The sequence below is a fragment of the Marmota flaviventris genome, chromosome 14, assembly GCF_047511675.1.
Source record: "Marmota flaviventris isolate mMarFla1 chromosome 14, mMarFla1.hap1, whole genome shotgun sequence".
Classification (NCBI taxonomy): domain Eukaryota; kingdom Metazoa; phylum Chordata; class Mammalia; order Rodentia; family Sciuridae; genus Marmota; species Marmota flaviventris.
The window spans coordinates 39,220,782-39,248,759 of record NC_092511.1 but is presented as its reverse complement, the minus strand read 5'-3'; the positions used below and the strand labels follow the sequence as shown (position 1 = coordinate 39,248,759).

Genomic DNA, 27,978 nt, shown 5'->3' with positions numbered 1-27,978 from the left:
GATGCAGCATGGAAAGATAGATGTAAGGCAGGTTGAAGGTAAATGAGGTAAGAGTAGATGAAGAAAGCATTTGCAGATATTCTGAAAACATTCCTGTAGAAGAAACAAGAGAAATAGGACTGGGCTGCAATGCAATTAGAGACAGACATGGAATAAAGGAAGATAGAAACTGTCAATAAATCTATGTAAAATATCAAACTCAGTGCAAGTGGGTATCTGACTTAGTCTAGGTTCTCCAAAAAATGTCTGAGCAAAGACTTACAAGCAAGTAGTTTATTTATGTATCCAAACCCAGGGAAAGAGTTTGGATGGCTAGGAAGATGGAAACAGAAGGAGAGAAAGTCAACTAAAGAATGTACTATCAGGAGGAACACAACCAGCTATTTGTGGGCTCAGTCATGTTAGAGTCCTCTAAGGTATCACATATAATGTATTCAGAGTTATTTGCCCAAGAAATAAAAGAAAGAAGTTCAGCACTAGTCAAGAGTTGCCCTTGTAGGTGTTAAATCCCTATTACTTCCCCATTTGCAAAGGTCTCAGAATGGCTAAATGGGTTCCTATAACTTACTTGAAGTTGGTGGAAAAGTCCAGAACAGAAAAAGAGATACCCAGTATAGCTAAGACAAGCTTCTGCCAAGTAAAATCAGATAGCATCTATTGCCATGGTAACAGCTAGAGTAAAAGTTGAACCATGAGGAGGTGAAGAAGAATACAGAGGTGATTGATAATGTCTACCTTAACTTTCCTATTCCACATTCTTTCTGCCCTGGAGAGATGAAGTGGCTTGTGTCTCGTTCATGTCAGAGTTGGTGTGTGTAGGTTCTCCTGATTCCTGGCCTCCTAACCTCCCTGTCTCTGTTTAAGACTAATTACCCCATATAGCAGTGGTACCTGACAAGAAAATTAACTAAATCAGGGTTTTGATACATTCTGGTGACAGAAGCAAGAAATGATTTAGAAACATCAAGCAATTAACCCAGTATTTTATGAGTACATTCTGCATTCCAAACCTACATACATACAGTCATAAAATACTAAACATGGTCTCTGCTTTGAGATTTCATTAAAAGAATACTACATAAACACATGGGAAGAGATCAAAAGATCATAGAAGGCTGGATCTGATTATATAACAAATGTGCAATAGGACTGTCAGTGGGTATTTAAAGTTATGGCACTGTTTCTGTTGAAGAGAATATTGGGTAATGGAGGGTAATCGAGAAAGCTCTTTTGCAGAATCTTCAAACTTCAAATATTAACAGAAGCTACTACTGGCTAATGAGATTATAGGTGATTCTTTAGTATTTTTAATAAGTCTTACAATAAATAGTCTTACAATAAATAAATATTACTTTTATATGCAAAGAATATATATACATATATGTGTGTGTGTGTGTGTGTATGTATATATATATATATATATATATATATATATATATATATATATATTTAATAACCAAGAAAGCAAAGTAACTACAACTCTTATATAGTAAGAGTAGGTAGGAATGCACAATGGTATCACTTTGTTAAAAAAAAAAAACTTCTTAACTGTTTTCCAATTAAGCATATGCTTACCATATGGCCTGTAATCCCGCTCCCAGGAATTTGCCCAGGAAAAAGAAAAACCATGTTCTCATTAAAGAAAATGGACACAAACTTTTAAAGCAGATTTTATGTATGTATGTGTGTATATGTTTTATATATATATATATATATATATATATATATATATATATATATTATATATATACACATACACATACTATATACACAATCATATAATACATATTTTTTCACACACACAAATAACATATATGTAGCCTTCAACTGGAGAATGGATTAAAAATCTGTGGAACATTCATGGAATACTACTTAGCAATAGAAAACAATGAACTATTGACACACAATGACACAGAAGAATCTCCAATGCATTATTCTAAGTGAAAGAAGCCAGTCTCAAAAGTTGCACACTAAAATATTTCACAGAGATGACATTTGGGGAAAGGCAAAATTATAGGAATATAAAATTAATCACTGGTTGTCAGTAATCAAGTGCATAGAAAGAGGTTAAATACGAAGAGGAAATACAAGAATTTGGAGGGTGACGGCACTGTCCTGTATCTGGGTTGTGCTGGTGGTTACACAGCTACATTCATTTGTTTTCACCCATAGACTTCTATGCCAAAAGGAATTAATTTTTATGCATATAAATTTTTTCAAAGATAAATAACATTGCAACAAATCAACCATAAGAGTATATTAAAAACTTCTTTCTCCAATTTAAAAAGCAGAAGGAGACCATCCCAAGATGGGTTCTACATGGATCATTGGGAACCAAGTGGGGGAAAAAAAAACACCTGAGAATCATTACAGAGAACTCAAACAGAATTCACTGACTCTCTAGATACAAAAACTGTTTAAAAGACACCAAAGTCCACTTCAGAGTCATAAATTCCAAAAAGCTCACAGTCCTTTATAATGATGAGTATATCAATCAGGGTTCTGTAGACTTCAAACAACAAAGACCAACTCTAGTTTATATAAATCACACACAGAAGGAAATGGGAATAGAGAGATACTGAAAAGTTTCTGAGTAGCTCACAGGAGCGAGGAAAATGCTGAAGAACAGCGTGTCAGACAATTCTCATATGCTACTTGGGACCTTAACCACAGCTGTGGCAGCCACTTCTATGCAGATTTCATCTAGCTTACTGTAGGTGTAACTGGACAACACCTGGCTTGGCTTTGTGTGATACTTCTCACTCCCTGCTCTGGGGCTTCTTCTGTACCATGGTAAAGATGCCCATCAGGACTCACAGGTATTCACAAATATCCAAGCCAGAAGTGGGGCATTAATACGACGGTGTCACTTTTGACCAATAGGAAATTGAAGTCTATGAATAAATCCTTCCCCTCACTACCCTCCTCTACTCAGATCGACAAGTCTGATATACGTTTTGAAAATCTCCTAAATCAAGTCCTTGGGATTAAGGAACAATCACCAGTAGTGGTAGCCAACTGGATAATTCATCTTGATATTGATTAGCTTTCCTCCTTCCCTGTTTCACACTTCCTGTCCTGGATGCTCTGACTCATATAACCAATTATATTACAAACAGGCCAGCCTTCATCTCAGGCTCTCAGGCCCTACTTCCTGAGCAAGCCAAGCCAAGACAACTAGGCCCTGGGAAGGAGCCAGGATAGGTCTGAAATTGTCAGGTTTAGAAATTTATGGACTATCCCTTAGGGTGATAGCAGCAGAAGACTCAGGTTTAACTGAGCTCCAATCATTCCCAGGAAATGAAATTTGCTTGGTTTAGGTCACATGCAAATGAGGTCAAATGGCATGGAATTTGATGTTCTACTTCCAAAAGAATCACTGGGAGTGGGGAAGGGACAGTGCTTCAAAAAGTATGCCAAGGCTGGAAATTGGAAATAATTTACAAAAAACTTGTTACCTACTTGGAATGTATTGGGGGATCATGTTAACTTATCAATCTTTAAAAATAATGTGTTGTGGCTCTTTGTGACCAAAGTGTAAATTTCTTTGCTCTAAGGAATCAACAGTATACTCCATCCTGATTAGATTCTTAAAATAAAGAACAGAAGCATAATTTAGGATTATTATGAGCTTTTCTGGCAGATTTTTCTGATAGTTCAAAATTGATATTTTGAATTTGGAAAGTTCATACTCTAACAACTGTTTAAATAGCAGTTTCATTTTCCCTCTCATTTTGTCTCTCTCTAGGTTAATATCAAATACAGGTATTAAGCACTTGCCAGCTGTTCACAAGATTCAATCTCTCCAAAAGGTTTTACTGTAAGTTTTTCACTAAATTGTATCTTTGTCACCTTTCTGTCACTATAACAAATGCCTGAGATGATTAACTTATGAAGAGAAAAGCCTTATTTTGGCTCACAGTTTTAGAGATTGCAGTCCATGATGAGGTAGCCCTGTTGCTTTGGGCTTGTAGTAACACATCATGTCAGGAGGACACAGTCGAGCAAAACTTCTCACCTCATGGCCAAGAAGCAAAAGAGAGGACAAGGAAGCTCATCCCCAGTGACCCAAAGGCCTCCCACTATGCCCCATCTCTTAAAGTTTCTACCGCCTCCCAACAGTACCAAGCTGGGGACCATGCCTTTAAAACATTGGCCTTTGGGGGACACTCAAGATCCAAACCACAGCAAGCAGTTAGCCAACTCTACTCAGTGGTGGTCTTACTCAATAGCCTTCTGGGCTGCTAATATGTATTATGTAGTCTGTGTACCTCCAAATGAGGTCGGAAGCCAAGCCGCAAGGTCTTTGGTGTTACCTGCAGGCCAGCCAATCTCATTTCAGAGGAAGTCAACAGACTCCTCAACAAGTGTTATCAACACAAAAGAAGCTCGTAGCAAAATCACTGTCTCTCGTTTTTTCACTAATTGATGCTTTGTTTCTGTCCCCTGAAACTCCCTCTGTATTCCATCATCCCCTCTTTTTCCCTCCAGAGTTCCTGTGCTGCCCTATCCTTAAGGAAACTGACAAGTTCATACTAAAGTATTAGTGACTTGGTGTGTTTGCTTTTTCCTAAAGCACCTGTATTTCAAAAATAGAGGGGGAAATCAAGGTATAATGGCAGCTTAATTTGCAATAGTAAAATTAGAAGAATATGAACAGACTCCAAAGGAAGAAATTAGGAAGCAGTGTAAGGAGTGGAGAAAGAATCTTCTAGAACTTCTCAAATTGTTTCAAGCTGTTTGCTACTTCTATATTTATATGTTAGAACAAACGTACTATATAAGTTTGACAACAGGTTAAGGAATACAAACAGAAAGATATAAGATTTACCTACCCTTTAATTCAGGAAAAGAGAAGAATTGTTCTGGAACCAAGGAGAATGAACAGAAGAAAAAAAAAGTGTAATAAAGGGATTCAGATTGGAGGACCTACCTAAGATGAACAGAGAAGTTTGGTAGGAGGTGGCAGGTCAGTTTTAGTGTCTTTGTCACCTTGAGCAGAGAGATCAACTGTGGAAACAAGGCTATGAATGAGTGTGTTAGAACACAGTGACATTAGCTAAGAAACCCTTCAGAGAGAAGACACTGCACATCTGCAGTTTCACCTACAAGAAGAACTGACATATGAAAGATAAATTAGAGACCATTTGTTTCCCAAACTTTGAACTCATTATCCTCCAAACAAAAATTATATTAAAACATTACCTCAGCTAAAGATCACATCCTTCCCAGTAAACTAAACGAGGAAAGGTTTCCCAAGTGGAGCCAATGCTGGTATCTAATTTTTCTGTATTCTCTTCCAGAGACATTCAAGATAACATAAACATCCACATGGTTGAAAGAAATTCTTTCACGGGGCTGAGTTTCGAGAGTGTGATTCTGTAAGTAAGGGGAAGAAATCCAACAGAGTAACATTTGATTTTTCACTTAATGATCTTTCTCATAATGGGATACTCTGCTTTTGTTTGGATAACTGGCATTTCACCATTTAAATCTCTCTCTGGTTCTGTGTTTTCCTCTCATCTTTACATTTCAGAATCACAACATGGAGTCATGTTAATAATTTATGATGCCGTGGTGTGATTCAAGTATTTAAAATTGCTCTTTGAATGATGGTCTCCTGTGATGCAACATCTGTTCCAAAGGACAGAATAACTCATGCATCAATAAAGCTAGTTATTGCCTGGCAAGGCTTCTGTTGCCTAAAGAAAAAGACCAGGAAGGAGGCCGGACTGGGGAGATATGGCTACTCCCTCCTAACCATATTAAGCAGGCCCACGCTGAGCAAAAGATGACTTCTCATTTTCTTGGAATGATCACGTTTTTTAATGAGCTCAAGTTACTCCTTCTGACTTCTGGGCAAGTTTTTAAATGCGCTCTGCATCATTAATGAACAGCCTTCTAATCTTTTGTGCCGATATCTAGCATGGTAGTTTACTTATACTCTAAGATAGCCAAAAAAACAGGCCTGTTTTGGGCTGCCAGAGCATTCATGGGATCCATGAAAGTTAGATGCCCAGAATGACATTAAGGAACCAGTAATTGCAATTATATCTGTAAGAAAAATATTTTATCTTTCCCTTTTGTAACTTTAGTGGGTTTTTTGTGACACGATTTCTCATAATTTGTTTTCTTTTAAATAAACCTTATTGTGTATATTTAACTTAAAGATACAAAAGAAACATATAGTTCCTTTCTATCCTTCTCTAACTCCTTATGGACACTGTGTGAATTCCCCCAGAATTTCGGGACACACTTCTCAAGAGGGGATGGTTTACCTTTAGAACTCACACTTTTCAGACATGTCTCTAAAGGACACTTGCACACTTGTGAGGATAACATCTATAGTTCTTACCTTGGCTGATCCTTAATCTATAGATAATAGAATCAGAAGATTCATAATCAATGCAGTTTAAGTCTCCAATTGTTCTTAGTTTGGGTGTTTTATCTAACGTAGAGGTGCTTTCCCCCAATAGGGAGAAAAGCATGGCAAATGGCACTGAAGTCAGAGAAAGCTTTCTAACAAACACGCAATGAAGGATTATCAGACCCTTGCCTGTGACTCAGGGCAATGAGCAGTGAAAGTCCATAGTGTGGAGGCCTTTGTGCCTTTCCACACCCTCACAAGCCATCACACCAGAGGATCTACATGGGGAAAGCACCCAGCTAATTTTTCTGTACTCTCTCCCAGAGACATTCAAGATGATATAAACATAATTTCTTTCATGGGGCTGAATTCTTTCAGCTATAGCTGGCCAGAAGAATGGGCTAATTCAGAAGAAACACAGTGAGATGACACATGTGACAGCTCCCAGCACACTCTGGCCTCTGGAGAGGCTTCCTTCATGTGTTTTCTCCCTTCCTCCATCAGTGTCCATCTCCCTTACCTTCCCTCAGTGAGTTTTCATGGACCAGGTCCCCCTTTACCTTCACTCTTTAAGATGAGCAGCCTCTGCTGAGAGAGTACATGGTCTTGTCCCTAAGGACCCAAGAGGGTTTAGGCTGTGCAGGTAGTTATCATCATCACTGTCACCAACAGATTTCAAAATAGGACCCTCCTATCTTAAGAGACTAGGAGTGAGCTGTATAAATGTTGGCTTCCCTTTGTTAGGAGTTCACTTTAGCCTAACAGAAACCAAATTAAGGAGTTTGGGCCATAATTTGTTTTTTGTGAAATGTTTCATCATTGAAATTAAAAAAAAATACTATTCCCCTCCCCACATGATGATATCTATTGATTGATAAATCCATAAAGAAAAAGTTCTACTTTGAAAACAATAATTATTTTAAATTAGCCTACGCTTCAATCATAGCAATAGCTATTTGCATGATATATATGAACAGGAAAAATTATCTTGTCTATAGACAAACAGGAAGAGCCCATATGGATTTTCACACTCCTGGGAATAGATTAAGGATCAACCAACTACTATCCACAGGCCAAATCTAGCCTATGAGCTAAGATCATATTTTTTGTGTGATCAGGAATGCTAACATTGAACCTAATTAAGCAAAACATCATATCTCTCAAAAACAGAATTCTATTCTTTTCAATAGTAGACCTATATTACAAAAGAAAGAAAATTTGAACTCAAACTATTAAATTCTGAATTTGGTCAATAAAAATTTGTGAAAATTGTTTTATAAGAACTTATATTTATATATGATATCTTTAATCTTGCCTCTTGGCCCATAAAACCTAAAATGTACTATGTACCTCTTTATAGAAAGAGTTTGCTGACTCTTGTGTTTCATCCCAAACCCCTAGGGATGTACCTCCCATGGGTTAGGGACAGCTGCCCCAGTACTGACTACTCTGGGCCAGGTTGACAAGTCAGGAGTCTGGATGCCCGGGAAAGACCTTCTCCTGGGCATGGTGAACAGGATACAGTGCTCAATCACAGCTTTGTCAACAGAACCTTTTAACTGGTTGCTAATGTTTTGAAAGATGTACCTTGCTCCTCTGAATTTTTTAGCCAGCTGGACTTACAGAGGAGGGGAAGAAAGATGTGCAGTTGTTTTGCATTGATTTTAAGCATTTTCTAGATACCCGCTATAGCCCAGGAAATAGTTTGAGTCCTGATACACAGGAGCCTCTCTGGGTCAGTTTTTTCGAACAGTGTTATTTGTAAAGCCACTCAGGGAAAAGAAACTGACACACAAAAAAGAGAGCTGGTCGGGGCCCTTTGGGCTGACTTCCCCCAACCTTTCCCAACAGCAGAACTGTTAGCCCATAGTGTCCCCGGGCTCCTCAGCCCAGGCAAACCTGCTCCTTCACACAGTGAGCAAACTGTTCCACACCCACCCCAACATCCCCCAGAGCCTTCCCCATGCCCACACACACCACCTCGCCCTGCCACAGCCACAGTCTCTATGATTGATTTCTCTTCCTATCTGGCTAACCCAGAGTCACTCCCACAAGCCTCCAATAACCAGGTCCCTGTGGGTCACAGGAGTTGTTCAGATTTTATGACAACTTAATTAGATCACTTTTTGATGACAGTCAGGCAGCTGCTATGGGTGAGCATGGGTGAAAGCCTTAAGGCCTTAGAGAAAGGTGGCACAAAATGTTCTTTCTCTGTCTTAGAAACACTGGTTCAATAATTATATGATTTCTGTCCTTCAGAACAAGAAAGATCTTCATCTCTTTATCCCTTAGTATCTTCTCCACCAAGGGAGACATATGCAAAGACCTTATAGTTACAGGATCCAGACTGCTATGCCTAAGTGTGCCTTTTTGAAATTAAATTTTATTTATTCCTTTTTTCTACATGAAGTTCGCTTATTCCTTTGAATAGATAATATACACACATAAAATAAACTTTAAAAGTTACAAAAGGTTATACAGTGACAAATCAGTCTCCCTCCTGCCCCTATTCCTGAGCTTTAAGGGTGGTGTTTTATTTATGCCACTAACCTGTGCTGTCTGATCTTGCCCCAGTGCTTCCAATTATGAAACCCCTGTATTGTTTGAATCTGACATTATTGGTTTTTTAATGGGCCTTTTATTTCAGATGGCTGAATAAGAATGGAATTCAAGAAATACACAACTGTGCATTCAATGGAACCCAACTAGATGAGCTGTAAGTAGCCTGGCTATTCTTCCAGGCCATTTAGAGGGAAATGGCTCTTACAACAGTGATATTTATGTAGCTTTCTGTTTCCCTTCTTCTTTCCTTAACTCCATCCCCAGGAATCTAAGTGATAACAATAATTTGGAAGAATTGCCTAATGATGTTTTCCAGGGAGCCTCTGGACCAGTCATTCTGTGAGTAACTTTCCCTCTTTTCTTATCTTCGTGGAAGAGCTCGGTTTGTAGAAGCTAGAACTTCACTCTCTCCATCTCAAAAAAGCTCCAAGATAGGACTAACAGTCAAGGTTGATTCTTATTCATGTCATCTGCAAAGATTTATAAGGACAATTTAAGGCTGATCTGCAGTCTGGCTTTCAATAAAATGGCAACAATAATAATAACATGTAATGAGCACTTACCAAGTGCCAGACAAGTGTTATAAGAAGTTAAGAGGCATTTTCTCATTTAATCCTTAGAATAACCCTCTGTGGTGGGAGCTATTATTGCCATTTTAGAGAAGGAAAAACTGAATTTCCTAGAGGCATTAACTAACTCACTCAAGGTCATGCAAGTTTTAATAGCAGGGATTTAAAACCGAATTGTTCTGACTCGTGATACAAACTAACCACTCTGTTATGTGTCTATCCTAGAAGAAAAAGCACAATTCTCCTTCCTTACCCTCCACACCTAAGAGACCTGTGGATACACACTATTCAATCCAGTGAGATCAACATACACACACATTATTTTTGGATCCTCTTTCCAGATCCCTTGGGATGCATTCAGTGCCCCTCAGCCCTGCATCAGCATGACTCCTCCTATTGGCACATCCTCTTCCTGATTCTTCCTGCCAAAAATGACTTTTCCTGCTTTTCTTATCCCTGCTGCCCTTTCCATTAAAGATCTTTCTGAGACCCATCTCTTCTTCAAGTCTCTCTGATGACCTGAGCCTTTAGTGACTTCCTCCTGCAATTTCAGCAGCCTTTATGGATTGAAGTAGGATGTGCCTGCATCATAATTACCTAAGGGCTTTTTAAACATGTGTTTTCCTGGGCTCTAAGCAAAAACTACTGATTGACTGTAGAATGTACTTCAAGAAGAATAATAGCACCCAGGAGGAATGAGGTGCAAGAAGGAATGGTGAGCTAAGAAATAAATATGCTTTCTAGATGCAGGCATTTGAGAGGCGCACACTGTACCTCTTAGTAGTTGGCACGGGCTTCCATGCCTGGTTATCCTTCTATCTACTATCTATCAACATCACTTTTGTCTTCACCAAATATCTTATATTCTCCTTCAGATTGGAATCTATCTCTTGAATTAAATCATGCATGGCAGAGCAGAAACTCCACAAATGTTAATTATTGATGATAAAGAGTGTGCTATTCCCCATACATGGCTCTCTGCCCCTTTGAAGAGAGCAGTGTGTGTGTGTTTTAAGATAGATTTATCATTCGGACCAAGTTCAAAGATTACTCCAGAATGCCTGGCTGGAGACAGCGATGTATGCAAAAGGAGGTTGTGTCTGCATGATTAAAGAAGTGACAGAGCAGCAGCCTCAGATCAAACCCAGGTCCTTTTCCTCTGTAAGCCTGTTTCCCCTCCTAAAGACTGGCAAAAACAGTAATATCTATTTTCTATTATTGTCTGAAGCTTAAATATATATATATATATATATATATGTTTATATATATACAGTGTGTGTCCATATGTGTGTTTTTTTTATTCATTGAATAGATTTTTAAGTGCCACCTTTGTACCATGTGTACCCTATACATTAATGCAGGAAACAAGAGGAAGTTCTTTCTCACAGAAGGCTAATATTCTCATAGGGTGAGGGAGAGTCAGACAAAAATTTAAATATACAACTTAATATATCAGATCATGACATGCAGTATGAAATAGAAAGCAGTACACAGGCCTAACAAATGGAGAGTGCCAGGTATCCAGTCCAAGTGTTCAAATATACAAAGTACTTAAAGCTTATAATGCTTAATGTTCCCTGTTCTTAGAGTGCTTGGGAGACAAATGGACTTTGACAAAGTGCTTCTGATATACTCTGGCTAGGGAGCAGATTATCCATTTCACTCAGCTAAAAAGTCCTAAGAGTTTTGGATGTTCCTAAATAAGCACCACTAACTGTTCAGAATACAACAGTTATGGAGTATGTTTGTTTCCATATGTGACCTGGGACAGGAATAACATTGAATCTAGAGCACCTTAACCCACTGTGTGCTCCTGAAAATGTTTACATTGGACAAGATCCCCCACTGGTTCACTATCCATTTGAGAAATCCAGGCCCAGAGGAAGGAAGTGACCCTTTAAAGATCACACTGCAGAGCTCAGAGCAACAGAGCTCGTTTCAGAAACTAGCTCTTCTGCCTCACATTCCCATATGTTTCCACCCTACCATGTTTCTGTGAATACATCTATTTGCATCTAAATGTTATTCATTAAGGCCCCCTGCAACTGGTGGGGAACTGAAATAGAGGGAAAGATAATTATTATACCAGCCTCTCAGCCTAAGAATACAAGTCAGCCCAGAGGAACATCTCCTAAGTTTGCAGAATTGGCTTCCAGGGTTCCAGGCTAAGGCACTACACAATGTATCTCATCAGAATGTTTAAGAGAAAAACTCAACATGCAAGTCTCCCAGCCAGCCTTCCTGTGAATGCAGGCAAGACACAGTTCTATGGGGTCCTTAATTACAGGCTCTTTGTTTTATCCCCTTTACTATAGAAACATATATGGCCAGAATTAAAATTATAGAAAATTCAATGGAATTAAAAAATACCACTCGTAACTCAAAAGGTCTAGAGTAATAATGCCTTCTCACATCTTTTCATCTCAATGCATGAGAATATATGTGCAAGATCCTGGCCAGAAGCCCAGCCTATAATTGCTAGTTTCATTCTTCTCACCTTGGGGGCAAGTCGATCACTTTACCATCAAGTTTCTCCTTCTGGAGATTTCAGGTTAGTCCAAATGCCCTTTAAGCTGCCTGCTGACCTGGGATGCAGTCTGATGAATGGCCTATCTCATTTCCCACTTCTGCAACCTGATGCACCAACTCAGTTAAACCCAGCCTGAGGGATGCTTGTGTAGGTGTGCAGAGGACCAGCTAACCTCAGGTGCTATAAGTGAACCGGTAGGACTAGGAATTTGTGCGGACTATCCAGCCCCAAACAGATGCTGCTTGAACCAGGGCTATGTCTGTGCTTTAAGTCAGATCCTAACCCCCCAGATAAGACTTTAGTAGAGATATATGAATTCAGGAGATTTAACGAAAGATATTCTCAGAACATGTGGAGGAAGCCTGACGGAAGCAAAATCAGGCTATCAGGGAAATTAAACCATACTGCATTTACAACAGAAGGCTCAGCTGATCCCAAAGGGCGCTCTGGAGTTAAGATAAGCCTTCAAAGTTGTCCTGAACTAAGGCAGGGGCCAAGCCCTCATGTAAACAGACATTGGGTTTAGGTTGTCCCCAGGAAGGAGGCGATCTTGGATAATTCCCAGAGTAGAAGCCAACTAAGTGCCACTTTAGTGTGAGTGACTCTCAGCTGCCTAGAGCAGTGGTCCTAAATTTGATTGGGCCTCAAAATCAGCTGGAGGGCTTTTGAAACCTCCGTTTGTTAATCCCAACACAAGAATTTTTGATCAGCAGAGTCAGTACTAGGGGCTTAGGTCTATAACCACATGCTGGTGATCCAGAGAGAACTCTGGTTCTAGAGATGAGATTCTCCATGTTGAGAGCTAAGAAGCCCTGCCCCGGCTCCAAAATATCTCCTCCACAAGGAAGAATCTTCTTCCCCCCCACAGGTTCATCCTTTGTCTCCCTCACACACATACATGGGATTCTACTGGATGTCAGGGAAGTGCATCCAAACTGATGAGCGCTCCTTTCCCAAAGGCAAAATTTCTAGGGGAGTGAAGAACACCTGAGAACACAAGAATGAATGGTTCTATTGTAAAGAGAAAGAAATGCTGAGAAGCCACGGGCATGCAGACAAGGTCCAGGAAGTTTTAGAGGGGAGGCCCAGCCTCCTCATTTCCCTCTCGTGAGTCTTGACCTTGAACATCAGCAGCCATCTAAGTTTTCACCTGATATCTTGAACTCACTGAACTTTTTTTTTTTTTAAGCAATCAAGCAATTGCCGTTTCCTTGGGAAACAGTTTCCTGTGGGGAAAATTTAATGCATTGCCTTTGCAGGCTGGAGCCAGTACAATCATATTCTGATGGTTTATCAAATTGATTTGGCTATAGCTCAGATTCATTTGATAGTTCAGATTCAAACACTGAGTTATTTGTATAAGAATGATTCTCTTCCATTACCAGTGTACCCACAGTCCTATAGATAGTAAATTGCCTTTTTATCCCGCCTGGGATCATGAAAGAGAGGTCTTCTAGCCATCTGTCAGTGTAGCATACACCAGAAATATGCTCTCACTTATGGAAATGATTGACCTGTAATAACATCTTTGCTGGGAAAAATAGAAATTGTTCAAATCAAATTTGTGGCAGTGGCTATAACACACTTTATTAAACAGGGCACAGAGCGCTATTTAACTCCTGCCTCTCCTAACTCTGTCATTATCAACTGCTGCCTTCCTTGCCACTCTAACTCCACACCAAGAAGCCTAACAATGTTGAAACCATTTAGGATTACTAAATCTCTTCAGAGCCAACTATCAGCCCGTGGTGTCTCCATTGGTATTTTTCAGGATTTAAATTCTCAAAACCACTCACTTCCAGAATACAGCATGTGTTGAAATGTTAACTGGAGCGATACTTTACAAAGAAAGGTCACTGTCATTAGACCCAACCAGCTTCCAAGAGGAGGATTAAAAACACTAGCCCACAACTGTCCCTTCCCCCTTGTCCACCCACTAGCTCCAAGAATAAAGAGAGAAATCAAGTAAATATTCTCAACTGCTCACTGAAGACATGGAGCCTGACACGGTGAACATTTAGACATCTATGTGTCTGGCACCAGGCAAGATGTAAGAGACTTTGAAACAAAACAGTGCCTGACCTAATATATCTGGTGGTGGTATAAGCATTATCACCCACAACAATAAGCACTGCAGGAATTTTCAGAGGCTATAGTAACTCAAAGCAGATACCCAATACATCAGTTTCATCACGTGATGCAATGACTTTTAACAGATGGAGTTACACTATGGGAAGAAGAGAGTCTATCATCCTAGACCTGCATTTCTGTAATAGCCACTCATCCTTTTTCTACTTTCAATTCTTTCTCTTCCAGTTCATTTAACAAGTATTTATTGAGCACCTACTCTATGTCAGTCTCAAGGACATGTGTTTTTTTTTAATATGTATATATTTTTAGTTGTCAACAGATCTTTATTTATTTATATGTGGTGCTGAGAATCAAACCCAGGGCCCTACACATGCCAGACAAGCATTATACTACTGAGCCACAACCCCAGCCCAAGTCTCAAGGCTTTTAAAACTAATCTTACAAAAATACAGATCGCAATAAGTCATTCTTCAGCTCATATAAATTTTAAAATCTTCTGACTGACTTTCAAGACTCAGAGACCAAATTCCATCCCATGATTCTCTTTATTTCTCAAAATATGGTTGCCCAAAATAACTTCTAAATACTCAACATTGTGCCATGATTTGTGCTCTACACCTCTATCCAAGCCCAGATGTATCCAATAGTCACTATATTTGTCAGAGTTTTTCAAAAAGATAGAACCAATAGGATAAAGATAGATGGAGATATACAAGAAGGAATTTACTAGGGCCATTGGCTCAAATTAATATGGAGGCTAAAAAGTCCCATGATAGACCATCTGCAAACCACAGGACCTTGGCAGCTAGTAGTGTGAGTTCATCCAATTTCAAAGGCCTCAGAGTTAGGGAAGCTGCTGGTATAATTCTCAGTCCAAAGCTAAAGGTCTGAGAACTCAGGGAGTTGCTGGTATAAGTTTCTGAGTCCACAGGCTCAAGACCCCAAAATTTTGAAGTCCAAGAGAAGTATGTCCCAGTTCTAGGAGAAAGAGCAAGAGAATTTGCCTTTTCCCTTTTTGTTCTATCCAGGACCCCAGCTGACTGGATGGTGCTACCCACACTGAGGACAGATCCTCCTTATAATTCACTGATTCAAGCGTCAATCTCTTCTGTTTTTCTTCTAGAAACATCCTCAGAGACAACAAGAAATAATGTTTTAACCACTATCTGGGTATCCCTTAATTCCAAATTGACACCTAAAATTAACAATCAAAGTTATAATGACCTACTTTCATAAAGATGTGAATGAATAATAACATCTTTTTTAAAATTACACTTCCAGGGATATTTGCATTATAAGAACAGAGAGTATTATTTAAAGGAGTTATAAAATCAAACAAAATATTTCCAGGACCTGCAGAAGGATCATAGCCATAGACAAGAGAGAGAGAGAGAGAGAGAGAAGGAGAGGGGAGTGGAGGAGAGGAGAGGAGAACAAAAATGGGAATAGTAGTGTAGTTAAATCTCAACACTGAACAAGATCAACTTATCTTGGTTCCTGTTGATATGAATTACTATGGATTTTTCTTAATCCATGGAAATACAAGAGGAATAATCTTTTGGCCAATCTAGAATTTGGAAATCTTAACAGATTATATGTTTAGTCCTTCAGGCAAGTATATATGGTAAGCTTTAAGTAAACACTTCTTTCCTTGTCATTCAGGAACCACTTCTGCTAAAGAATTTGCTTTACTGAATTTTAAGTGACCTTGTATCTCTCTCCTATCAACCATTCCCTTCATCATCATCCACCATCAAACCTGGATCCCAATATACTGACAAGAAGCCTTACTTAGTCTCACAGCTGCAAAGCTATCTTGTACAAAGAGCAATGGTACAACATATTTTGTATCTGTGATAAAGAGGAATACAAAATAACTAGGTCCAGAACATGGAACAAGTTTCCAAGGGGGCTTCCCAATCTAACATTGGATTGCATTCAAGTTATTCCACCCAACACATCATTCTGCTTATTTCCAAATGCATGACTATCTCCTTGTGAACTCTGCCCAAGGCTACTCCCTCATTTGGTAACTTTGATATTCTTAGTCACATATAATGTCTACTGCAGAAGCATCATTTCAGTGAGCTCATTTTAAATCCTGATTTTTTTCTCATTATACTTTGTGCCTCTCTCCCTTCAGAATCAGCTCTCTTATAAGACTTGCTTCAACCTGTCTTTTTTATCACAGAGCTGAAGCATCTCTGATTATCAGAAAATGGTAGATTTCATGAGTCCTTCCCTGTACCAGAAATGATGTAGAACCCCAAAGTGTCTTAATAATCTCTGCTCTTGGGGCATAGGAAATCTGCCTGAGGAAACAAACACATGAAAAGTCAAACAATTTGAAATAATAGAAAAGGTAACACAGATACAAGTTTCTTTTAAACTGCTGGAGGTCAGAGGACATCATGGTTGACTGGGGCAATGGATCTATTCCCTTTCCAGTTCTTCTCCAATGGCACTCCAAAACATATAATCAAATAAAGCAACAATTTTCTGGGTGCAAATTGCTAAGAATGCTAGAGTCTTCAACCCTCAAAGAGAGAGAAAATGCAAATACAAATAGCTAGGACACAAAGCAAAAGAGTATGTGGTGAGAAAAGCAAAAAGTATACAGAATATAATGCCTTTGCACTCTTCATGGTTGTCAAGAAAAAAATACCTCTATAACTGTTAAAGAAATGATGGAGATGAAGTCACAGAGAAATCTCACTGGAATCTTCTTTGGTTCTCTTTTGTTGCATTAAAACTTAGTTGCTGAAAACTTTCATTCTATTTTGCTCCAATTTCATGTTAGGAATATGGATGGCCTGTCACTGATGCATGGGATGTCAGATCAGGTGGCTGGGTGTGGGGGATCCTCTTTCAAGTTGTCCCCTTCACTCACTTGCCTGGCATATCTGCTCAATGGAGTGTTTGTGCACACAATGCAGTGAGAAGTCTTGGGTCTCTCTGTCTACATGCCATCTTATCCTCCAGAGCCTCTCCACATGGCTGAGGTTTTTACCAACACAGCAGCCTCAAAGTATTCAGAGTTCTTTCATGGAAACTCAGACTCTACAAGATCCATATAGAAGCTGTCAGTGCTCTTAAAGTCTAGACCTAGAATTCAAATCGCAACACTTCCTTCATATTCTGCTTTCCAGAGACATCACCATTCAGCCCAGATTCAAGGGGAGGGCAAACAGATCCTCCGTGGAAATAGTGCTGAAGAATTTCCAGTCATCTATAATCCATCACAGAGTATGTTAAATAATAGGATGGTATTCCATATGAAAATTTGTTTCTCTCTGGAAATCTTCAAATACTATTATTTTTTCATATATTCTAAACTCTAGGGAAAAGCATAATTAAGAGAAAATAGTCTTCTGTTTTGTATTGCTTGCTTTTTAAAAATAAAAATGTTCATGACAGGTAGTTATTGCCTTGGTTTAAAGTGTTCCTGAAGGACTTTTTAAAATTCTTTGATCTCATTCCTCGAGGAGATCCTTGAACTGTTGTAGACAAAACAGGGAGCTGGATCTCAGTCTGTGCTCTTTTCACACTTGAGAAAAAAGAAGAACCCAAAGGCCAGATGAAGTGTGAACTTGGTCACAGAGAAGAAAGTGATGAATTCTGATAGTAGAACTGGCCAGAAGAGGGACTGCCTGAAATGAGAAACCAGAAAGACCTCCTACAACAAAGAAGAAAGTTGGGAAACTCTGGAACAATGGGAAGTATAGATCAGAACAGAACAGCTGAGAATGTAGATTCATCACACTCACCACAAGATTTCATGGAACAGACTCTTATTTGCAGGGACCCCAGATTGAAAGCTATAATACATAGAAGGAAACTAGAAAAGATACCTTGGAACACTAGAAGCATTTCCCTGTGATTAGCAATGAGGAGTTAGAATCTATATATATTTGGTATCTAAAGCCACAAAGTTTTGCTAAGAGTTTGGTTATGGGGTGTGAAAAAAATAGATGAATCAAGGATGACTTCAAATTTGTTGCATGAACAACTGGTTGGAACAAGCTCCATCCTGCTGCAGGTGGAAAAGGGTTTTGGAGAAGAGCAATAGTTCAATTTCTTGTATCCAAAACTTGACCTGCCTCATAGGTGTCTAAGTGAAGGTGTCCATATAATGAGGTGGTTGAATAGAAGAGTCTGGAATTCAAGGGAAAGAAGTAAACTAGAACTAAAAAATTCTACCATAGAAATGGTATTTAGCTCATAACACTGTATGAGCTTACCTAAACAGTAAGTGAAAAAAAAAATAAAGAAAAGAAGCACAGGTACTGGAGAAGAAGCAAAGGTACCATGGGTATTCCTAACCATTGGAGGTCAGGGAGGCACTAGAAAATAACAGAAAACTTCCAAAGATTCAGGAGATAAATATTAGTAGATATGAAGAAAATCACCAGGAAGCTATAAAAATTCTAAATTTTATGGGCCTAAAAGCATGCTATTAAGAATATATAGAGAAAAATTAACTAAAAGTATACCATAGTTGGTTAAATCATAGTTGGAGATTTTAATGTACTTCTCCACTACTGACGGAACAAGTAAAAAAATCAGTAAGTACATGGAAGATTTTAATTAGTATGAACAAATTTTATCTAATTGACATCCAACAAGGAAGGCAATAAGTGTAATATTTATAGGTACTAATGAAGGCCATTATAAATTCTTAAAACATAAATCTGCCTGAGTATCAAACAGGGGATCAGTTGTCCAGAGATTAGCAATGTCAGATAACCACTTCTAACTGGAGGTCTCTAGAAGCAAGTAACAAGTGGTCTTACTAAAGCCCAAGCACTTACAGAAGCTGGATTTTGGCAGATCTGTCCAATGAGAGCTAAGGCCACAGCAAGATTCAGCTGAAGTGTAAGACAGAGGAGGGATGAGAAATTCCCTTTCCCATACTCCAACCTCCCACCAGTGCCATTTGCTAAACCCAACTGAAGAAGCTGATTAACAAAGTGGTACCTGTGAAGTGGAACTGGCAAGAGTTATCCCTCCTTCAATACAGAACAGAACATAATAAGGACATGGAATGAATGCAAGAGAAACCAGGCAAAGGACCTGCACACCATATCTAGTGATTTGTCCTTTGTCCTGAGAGCAATGGGGGAATCATTGAAGGATTTTCATCATGAAGTCACAATCTGATTGGCATCATTAAAACACCACCCAACCTATAGTTTAAAGATGGCACTGGAAAAAGAAATAGATGGTCATAAGAAGAAAAGTTATGAGACTATTACATTTATCTATGCAGAGATTATGGTGACCTTCACTAAAGTAACAGAGAAGGAAGGAAATAGACTGATTTGAAACTTTTAAAAGAAGACTTGAGAGGATAAGAGACTGTGAGGAAGAAAGTGGTAATCAAGGATGACTCCAAGTCTTCTGTTATGAACAATGGGGAAATAATGTGGGAGTCATTTGCTGAGATGGGAAAACAAAACAAGGAAACATTTATAAGAAAGATAGGTTCAGTTTTGATGCCTGCATAAGTCATCAATGGTGGGGCCCAGTCGACAACTAATGATCTGGCATGGTATTTAGGAATAGGACCTGAACTGAGATATATATTTAGAAACCATCAGCATATGCTTGGTATCTGAAACACAGGAAATAGGTATGAAAACCTGGAAAAATTATGTACAACCCAAGTTTGGAGAAATGCCAATTTTAAAGAACAGCTAGAAGAGATATGAAAAAAATCAGAAAGAAGTCAAAGGAGATGTCAGAAAAAAATCCAGAAGAATGTGATGCCAAGAATGAGTATATCAGAAAGAAGGGGTGTTTCACCTCTGCAGTATAATTGAGAAATCAAGATTAGAAGCCAGAGTTGGCCATAGCGAGCCTTGTTCCTCTAGGGGCTGGGGAGCAACTTGATTGGATTCTGAGATGAGGAATTTAATGATATGATGTATGGAATACCAGTGTAAGTTTGGTTAAATGAGGTAAAACACCCCTTCTTTCTGAGATACTCATTCTTGGCATCACATTCCTCTGGATTTTTTTCTGACATCTCCTTTGACTTCTTTCTGATTTTTTTTCACATCTCTTCTATCTGTTCTTTAAAATTGTCATTTCTCCAAACTTACTCTAACTGACACTTCTGCCCTCTAGATTCCAGACAAGGAAAGCAACAGTTAAAGAGGATTTGGGTGGACAGTAAGAAGCCATGATCAACTTTTTAGCAAGAGAATGACAGTGGGAAAAAAAAAAAGGTTTGAAGAATGTAATTTTCACCAGACTGTGAGAACATATGGAATAGAAGATATATATTCACACCCCCAAGGTTCATTTGCCCTGAGTGCCTACAGCTTTGACTTACAGGGAAAGCCAATATTAAAAGATTCTTTTTCCTCAAGTATATCTAAGGGTGCTTAAATGAACTCACCTGCTACCACCCCCATCAGAAGCACCCACTCTTAGCCAAATCCTGGCCCCAACAGGTCCAAGGTGGTACCATTTAAATATTCTCATTTTCAACACCTGGTCTTAGTTTTGAGGGTTGCAGCTGCCTTTGGTGCTGCCAGAAAAGTACCCGCATCAATGGTGTTGCTGCCAAAAAGAATGGAACTCAGATCCCTGCAGGGACTGGGACCCAGATGAACTGTGCATTTGTGTTGGCTCCCCTTAGACCTCTGCTGATTCACCATACAACTGCCTCTGTCCTCCTCTCCCTAAACATTCATTTATAAATAAATCATTCATTCCTCCCCTCTCTCCCTTCTCCCATCTTTCACCCCAATCTCCCTGTGTGAGATGTTTACTAATAATAGTTGTCAATCATTAAGTACTATCTTTGGAAGTTCCTTATATTCATTAATTCATTTAATTTCCACAACAGCCTCTGAAGTAAATATGACTTCTACCCCTTCATTTTACATTTGAAACATGGAGAAGTGAGATAACTTGACCAAAGTCACAAATCTAACAGGCATAGGATAGGTAGGCAAGCCTGCCATGGAGGCCAAACTCTTAACTACCTCTCTATCTGCCACTTCTGCCCTCCAGACTCCTCTTCCCATTAGGTATGTTCTCTTCTCACCTTTTTCTAAAATTTAGCCACAGATTTCATCATGGTTCACTGGAAAGATTTTTATAGCTAGTTTTATGGGGGAGGGGAATGGCCTCAATCTCTCAGACCTGTGTAAATCCCTGGACACAAACAGACAGATGACAGAGGAGAAGGTGACTAATTCTACTCACCAGCAAGAGTTGAGCCCCAAATCAGCCAGGAAGCAAGTGCATCCAGGAGGCAGGGCGACCTGTTATCTAACTCCTCCCACCAGGATCAGAGATCCTATCCAAACCAGATAACCTGTTAGCCACATATTGATCTGACCAAGGTAGGTATGATAAACTTCCTTCTCATCCACGTAAGAATATCACTACACTAGAATGTCTGCTATTTAGCCTGCTGAGAGCAGAAATACTTAGGCCCATAGTAATCATGTTATATTTACCTTTTCTTCTTGTAGAGATATTTCGAGAACAAGGATCCACTCTCTGCCTAGCTATGGCTTAGAAAATCTTAAGAAGCTGAGGGCCAGGTCCGCTTACAACTTAAAAAAGCTTCCCAGTCTGGAAAAGTTTGTTGCCCTTGTGGAGGCCAGCCTCACCTACCCCAGCCACTGCTGTGCCTTTGCAAACTGGAGACGGCAAATGTGAGTCTTCTGTGTCCATCCCTGGAGCCTGGCTTGGGCATTTCCCGAGAGTAGAATGCAGTCCATACCTTCTACCTGTCTGTGACATGAAGAGAATCCATGCACACAGAGAGCTCCCTGACTAAAGTCCCGAGGCATGTTCCGGATGAAAGATTCAGTTTCATGGAGGGTTAGGGAGGGCTGGACTCATAATTTCTTTGAAAATGGGCTCATAAGAGAGGGTCAGCCACATAACAGAGCATCTACCAAATATTAAATATGAAAAACATCAAGCATAGCACCTGATTCATAATAGATGCTTAATATTCTTTCTCTTTGTACCAATATGTATTTACCTTTCAAGTCCCAAACTCTGTACCCCATAATGTCCCATCCTGCTAACATCAAAATCAGCTTTGGAGGTGAGAAGCAAAAATGCCATACCAGAGACTAATGTGCACATCTGTAACACACTCCGACCACTCTGAGCCTCTCCAACCCACCTACAGATCTTAGCAACTCACAGAGAGGACAAAAATGGAGACATCTCTTCACTGTGGCTTTCAAGGAAGAGCAGCTTCAGGAAGTGCAATTTAAAGAGGATAACCTAAACACAGGCAAGACCCAGTAGGTTACTGGTTAAAAAATTGAGGTAACCATAGACAGGATCTGGAGAGAGCAGAGCAGTGACTTTGGAGATTACACACATTTCAGACATTTAAAGGACCCATTGGAGGTAAGAACTCACTGAATATCAGTTCTCAAAGCTCTCATCCTCTCCCCAGCTCACTGATAAAACTCACACCCTGTAGTTGTACTCAATCAAATGATGCCTTTTCACTATTCTTGGTACAGTAGCCCAGAACTAAGACAGCTGCCCTGGGATATTATCTCACTGTTTAACAGACTCCTCAATAATTCAAGCTTCAACATATATTGAGCTGCAAATGTGGAAATACCCCCTGCTCAAAAGCAAAACAAAACAAAAAGCAACACAGCAGTCCATACCCCAGAATATTTCAAAGTAACTTAGGAGCACTCAGACCCACTTGAAAGATTTGCAGAAAAACAGGGCTGCTTTTCAGAATTAGTTCTGGAAACTCTCCAGAATCAGGCAGTCCTCACAGATTAGCTCAAAAAGCCAGAGCATTTCTTCCTGACAACTAGAATTCTTAAGAGCCTGGGTTTGGGCAAAAGGTTTGTCTCTTTTATTTTCCAGACAGGAATTATCCTAGTCAGGCCAAAAAATGATTCCAATTTGCTGCCAAGACCCTGCAACTGGATACCTCTCAGGAGGAAACTCAAAGGATGTCAAGATCACTGTAAGAGCTGCTCATGGCCTGCTGCCTGGCCCTGAGCCCACATGCTACAGTAAACCTATCATCTTACCATGCTACTCAGATTTCTCCGGTCTTGCCACCTCCTGGTTGTGTAGACATAGCCTCAGGGCTCTCCCAACCAGAATTCTCCATTCTGCCTTACACTGTCTCATGACAGGAAGCCTTCTCTGATCCCTCCAGACCAGCTGGTCCTTATCCTCTAGGTCCCTAGTAGAACTTAACATCAGAGCCTGTCAAGGTACAGCCAGGGGAGGCCCACATTTCTTCTACAACATACCAAAATGTGGGGTTTGGTTTTTACTTTTAACAAGTCCACACGCACAAACCTGATATAAAATAATAATGCTTTTCAAAAGAGAATCCTGGGGTTTATTCATGAATTAGTGTCGTTTCATTATATACCATAGGAGGTATGATTGGTAATGAGATTCAAGTTTACAGTTGTAAGATAAGATTGTTCTCCTGATCCTCATTTGGAAATAATGCCCACGGTGTAAACAGGAGGCCCCTGTTACTGTGAGGTTTGGCTGCTGGTCCTCCTGGACTCTAGGTGGATCCACCACACCCCTTATTTGTCATTGAACCAGATATTTTCTTATCATAGTTCTATATTCAGCTTGTATCATTTTGTTTTTATTTTATTCTTCAGTTCTTTGTGAATTTATTCCAATTATTCACAATTAGATTTTAAATTGATGTACTGTGGCATATCCTTCTAAGTACCTGCACAGGGCTGAGACCCCAACGAGAACTCAATAAGTAACCACCATCATCTGTCTTCATAATGTTGACATCGGCTGAGTATTCACAGCCAGGTGCCATAATACAATCACACTTAGCTCATTTCATATTACAAAGGTAATATCATTATTAATATTGTTTGCTTCTCAAAGAGGCAGAAATTGAGGCTCAGAGATATTAAATCACTTGATTAAATTATTATCACCAACCAAACTTATATCCAAACCCTCTACTCTTTCTGTCTCCAAAACTGAGGCTCTGGAACACTGGCTATGCTACCCTCTAAGCATCTGTTCATTGACTGACTGCAGTTCACAAATGCCAAACTGACCCAGAGATGAATTTCCAGCTCTTTGCCATGCTTAGGGTTTACCAAGGTATTGCACAGGCAAGACTATATTTCCCTCAGCTTCCAAGTTTGTTTCTGATCTCAGAAACACACATAGTTTACCTTACTCCCTACCTCATGTCAGTGAGTCACTTCCATTTCAGGAACAGGAAGTATTGATATCTAGAATATGTTGGTTGCAGCGGCAACAGTAGGAATCTTCACACAAGCCAACTGTGAGCCCCTAGAGCTAGCTGTCTCTAGATAGTTAAGTCAGATCTCATTCCAATGAACCAAATTACAATAAGCTACAGGTTACTTACTTTCTGTTCCTAGAATTGGGCTGTAGCTAATCAGGAACAAGATTTAGGAGTTAGAGTAAGAACCACAGAATGGCCCTCTTGTCCCCTCTGGGCTCATCTCAGAGTTTGATTCACTTTCTTATAAGATTTCTGGCTGAACCAAAAGATTTTCTGAACTGTGGTTCAGTTTTAGCTACCTATGTGTTACATGTTTAGCCTGCTTAGTGCAACCTGTGACTGATTTGAGAAACCCTAACTGTTTTATAAACTAAAAGATGGCACTTTCTTCAGCCAAAAACAACAACAAAAAAAAGAATCCCTTGGGCCAAGAGATAATGACTTCCTGATGATTCAATTCACTTCCCAGAGGTGAGAGAGGAGAGGAGAGAGATTTTTCTCCCTATTAAAGCCCCTTCTCATGGGGCTGAGGCGGGGAGGCGCAGTCTGTGTGTGTCAGGCACTTAGCAAGCATTGCTCCTGTAGAAGCAAACGGAGTCTGTGTCTCCTCTACTTTTCCAGTCACCTGTCTCCTGCTCATTGAGGGCTTTTTGAAGGGTCTTAATACTCATATCCTAGCTGAACTTATGTTCGCTTTTGAGAAAATGCATTATTTAACATTGCTGTAAACATCCCCCAACCAGGAAAGAGAAGAAGGGACAGACATGTGTAATTTTTTTTCCATTAAAAAATACTTCCAACATGAACCATATTCATCCTTTAAACCTTTGCTTCAAAACAGAAGTACTACATGCAGAGAATTGGTAGAGTATTTATGCATATACTGATATATTCATGGGTTGAATATTTATCATCTGGACTTTTTTCAAAGCCTTGTGTAAGTGCCTTTGTCCTGTTGACAAGAACTCTTGTATGTTTGGGTTTGAGGGGAAAATCAAGGCAGAATATTGAGCCCAAGAAATGCCAGCTTCCCTGTGAAATGTTATAATCTTGAAATCAACCAGGCCCCTTTGCAACCTTCTTTTGCTCTGTTGGATATCCACTAGGGAACAATTTAACATGAGAGAACCAGGCTTACCTTGAAGGACAAACACAAGCCTGAAACTTCTTGTGGTCCCTGGGGAGAGAGATAATAAAGAACAGGATCCTGGTAACATTTCAGACAAATTATCTAGCCTACCAGTAGCCTGAGTACCAATGAGCTAAGGGATGGGGCTGACTGAGAACTAACTACAGATTCTGATTCTCTAATTTGTGTATATAAAACAAGCAAACAAGTTCTCATTTGTGTTAGAGAGCAACCTGGTCTTCCAGTGATTGGAATATAGAGTAGAGTAATAAGAGTATGTCCTCCTCTGGCATATTAATATATAGCTGAATAGAGATCAAAGAAGGAAAAGGGTAGAGATGATACCAAGTCTGTAAATTATTTGCACTTAACAGCAAGGTTTAGCTAGTCCCAGGCGCCTTCCTCCCCACATTCAGGTTGTGGCCAGATGGTTTCCCCCGTGGGCCATCCAACTCTAGGAAAATATATATATACAAGTTGTTCTGTTCATTTACAGTAAGCAGCATTAACCCATGAGCTCAGCCTCAAGGGCAGACAAATGTTAGAAGGAAAAACTATCTCAAAAAGAAAACCCATTATTTCTACCCTGTGCAAAGATGGTGATATATTTACCATTTTGGATCCAGGATGTTGATTCTATTCCTTTTTTTTATTTCTAGCTCTGAGCTTCATCCAATTTGCAACAAATCTATTTTAAGACAAGAAGTTGATGATATGACTCAGGCTAGGGGTCAGAGAGTCTCTTTGACAGAAGATGATGAGTCCAATTATGGCAGAGGATTTGACATGATGTATGGTGAATTTGACTATGACTTATGCAATGAAGTGGTTGATGTGACCTGCTCCCCTAAGCCAGATGCATTCAACCCATGTGAAGATATAATGGGGTACAACATCCTCAGAGTCTTGATATGGTTTATTAGCATCCTGGCCATCACTGGGAACATCATAGTGCTGGTGATCCTGACTACCAGCCAATACAAACTCACAGTGCCCCGGTTCCTTATGTGCAATCTGGCCTTTGCCGATCTCTGCATTGGAATCTACTTGCTGCTCATAGCATCAGTTGATATCCACACCAAGAGCCAATACCACAACTATGCCATTGACTGGCAAACTGGAGCAGGCTGTGATGCTGCTGGCTTCTTCACTGTCTTTGCCAGTGAGCTATCAGTCTATACTCTGACAGCCATCACCCTGGAAAGGTGGCATACTATTACCCATGCTATGCAACTGGACTGCAAGGTGCAGCTCCGCCATGCTACCAGTGTCATGGCGATGGGCTGGATCTTTGCTTTTGTAGCTGCCCTCTTTCCCATCTTTGGCATCAGCAGTTATATGAAGGTAAGCATCTGCCTGCCCATGGATATTGACAGCCCTTTGTCACAGCTGTATGTCATGTCCCTCCTTGTGCTCAATGTTCTAGCCTTTGTGGTCATCTGTGGCTGCTACACCCACATCTACCTCACAGTGAGGAATCCTAACATTGTGTCCTCCTCTAGCGATACCAAGATTGCCAAGCGCATGGCCACACTCATCTTCACCGACTTCCTCTGCATGGCGCCCATTTCTTTCTTTGCCATTTCGGCCTCCCTCAAGGTACCCCTCATCACTGTGTCCAAGGCAAAGATCCTCCTGGTCTTGTTCTACCCCATCAACTCATGTGCCAACCCTTTCCTTTATGCCATCTTTACTAAGAATTTTCGAAGGGATTTCTTTATTCTACTGAGCAAGTTTGGCTGTTATGAAATGCAAGCCCAAATTTACAGGACAGAAACCTCCTCCACTGCCCACAACTGCCATCCAAGGAATGGCCACTGCTCTTCAGCTCCGAGAGTCGCCAATGGCTCCAGTTACACTCTTGTCCCTCTAAGCCATTTAGCCCAGAAGTAAAAGCCAATGTGAAAATGTATCTCCCTGATGCATGACAATTACATTTTCCTTTGAAGACCAAGGAGGCCAAGGAATAGCTATCAGCATTTCTACATGTTTCATCTAATTGAATTCCTAGCTACCTGTAAGGTAAATGGGTCAGGAACTACTAATTTCATGTGACACATTAGGAAACTGAATTATTAATAATAAAAATTAAAATACAACACTACATAACATTTGTCTTATGCTTTATAATGTTCAATGTGGTTTGTTCAGATTATCTCAACTGGCAGGACAGGGATTATTCTTTGAGTTTTACAAATAAGGCAATCAGGACTCAAAGAACTCATGACTGTTTGGCTTGTAAGAGGTAGAGACAGGATTAGGTGTTGTGACTCCCACAGAACTTCGGAGGGATGCACCACAGAATTCATTCATTCATTCAAAAAATGTTCATTAAGTACCCATGATGGCTTCGTAATAGATCAACTTGGATAGACTGAACTGCATTTCCCAGAATTCTCTTTCTCATGTATTTCCAGTTAGGGTGGGTCACAAGGAAATTCTTTGAGATAATGGGAAGTCAGAAGA

General features: G+C 39.8%; 1 protein-coding gene across 1 annotated transcript in view; it reads left to right on the top strand.

Moving 5' to 3' along the window:
- Positions 1-27,405, top strand: part of Fshr (follicle stimulating hormone receptor) — a 166,781-nt gene extending 139,376 nt beyond the window's left edge. The window contains exons 5-10 of the mRNA XM_027934325.3: positions 3,749-3,820; positions 5,304-5,381; positions 9,015-9,083; positions 9,194-9,268; positions 21,610-21,795; positions 26,172-27,405. Of these exons, the coding sequence (XP_027790126.2) occupies positions 3,749-3,820; positions 5,304-5,381; positions 9,015-9,083; positions 9,194-9,268; positions 21,610-21,795; positions 26,172-27,405 (1,714 nt within the window). The remainder of the gene's footprint in view (positions 1-3,748; positions 3,821-5,303; positions 5,382-9,014; positions 9,084-9,193; positions 9,269-21,609; positions 21,796-26,171) is intronic.
- Positions 27,406-27,978: the final 573 nt, after the last annotated feature.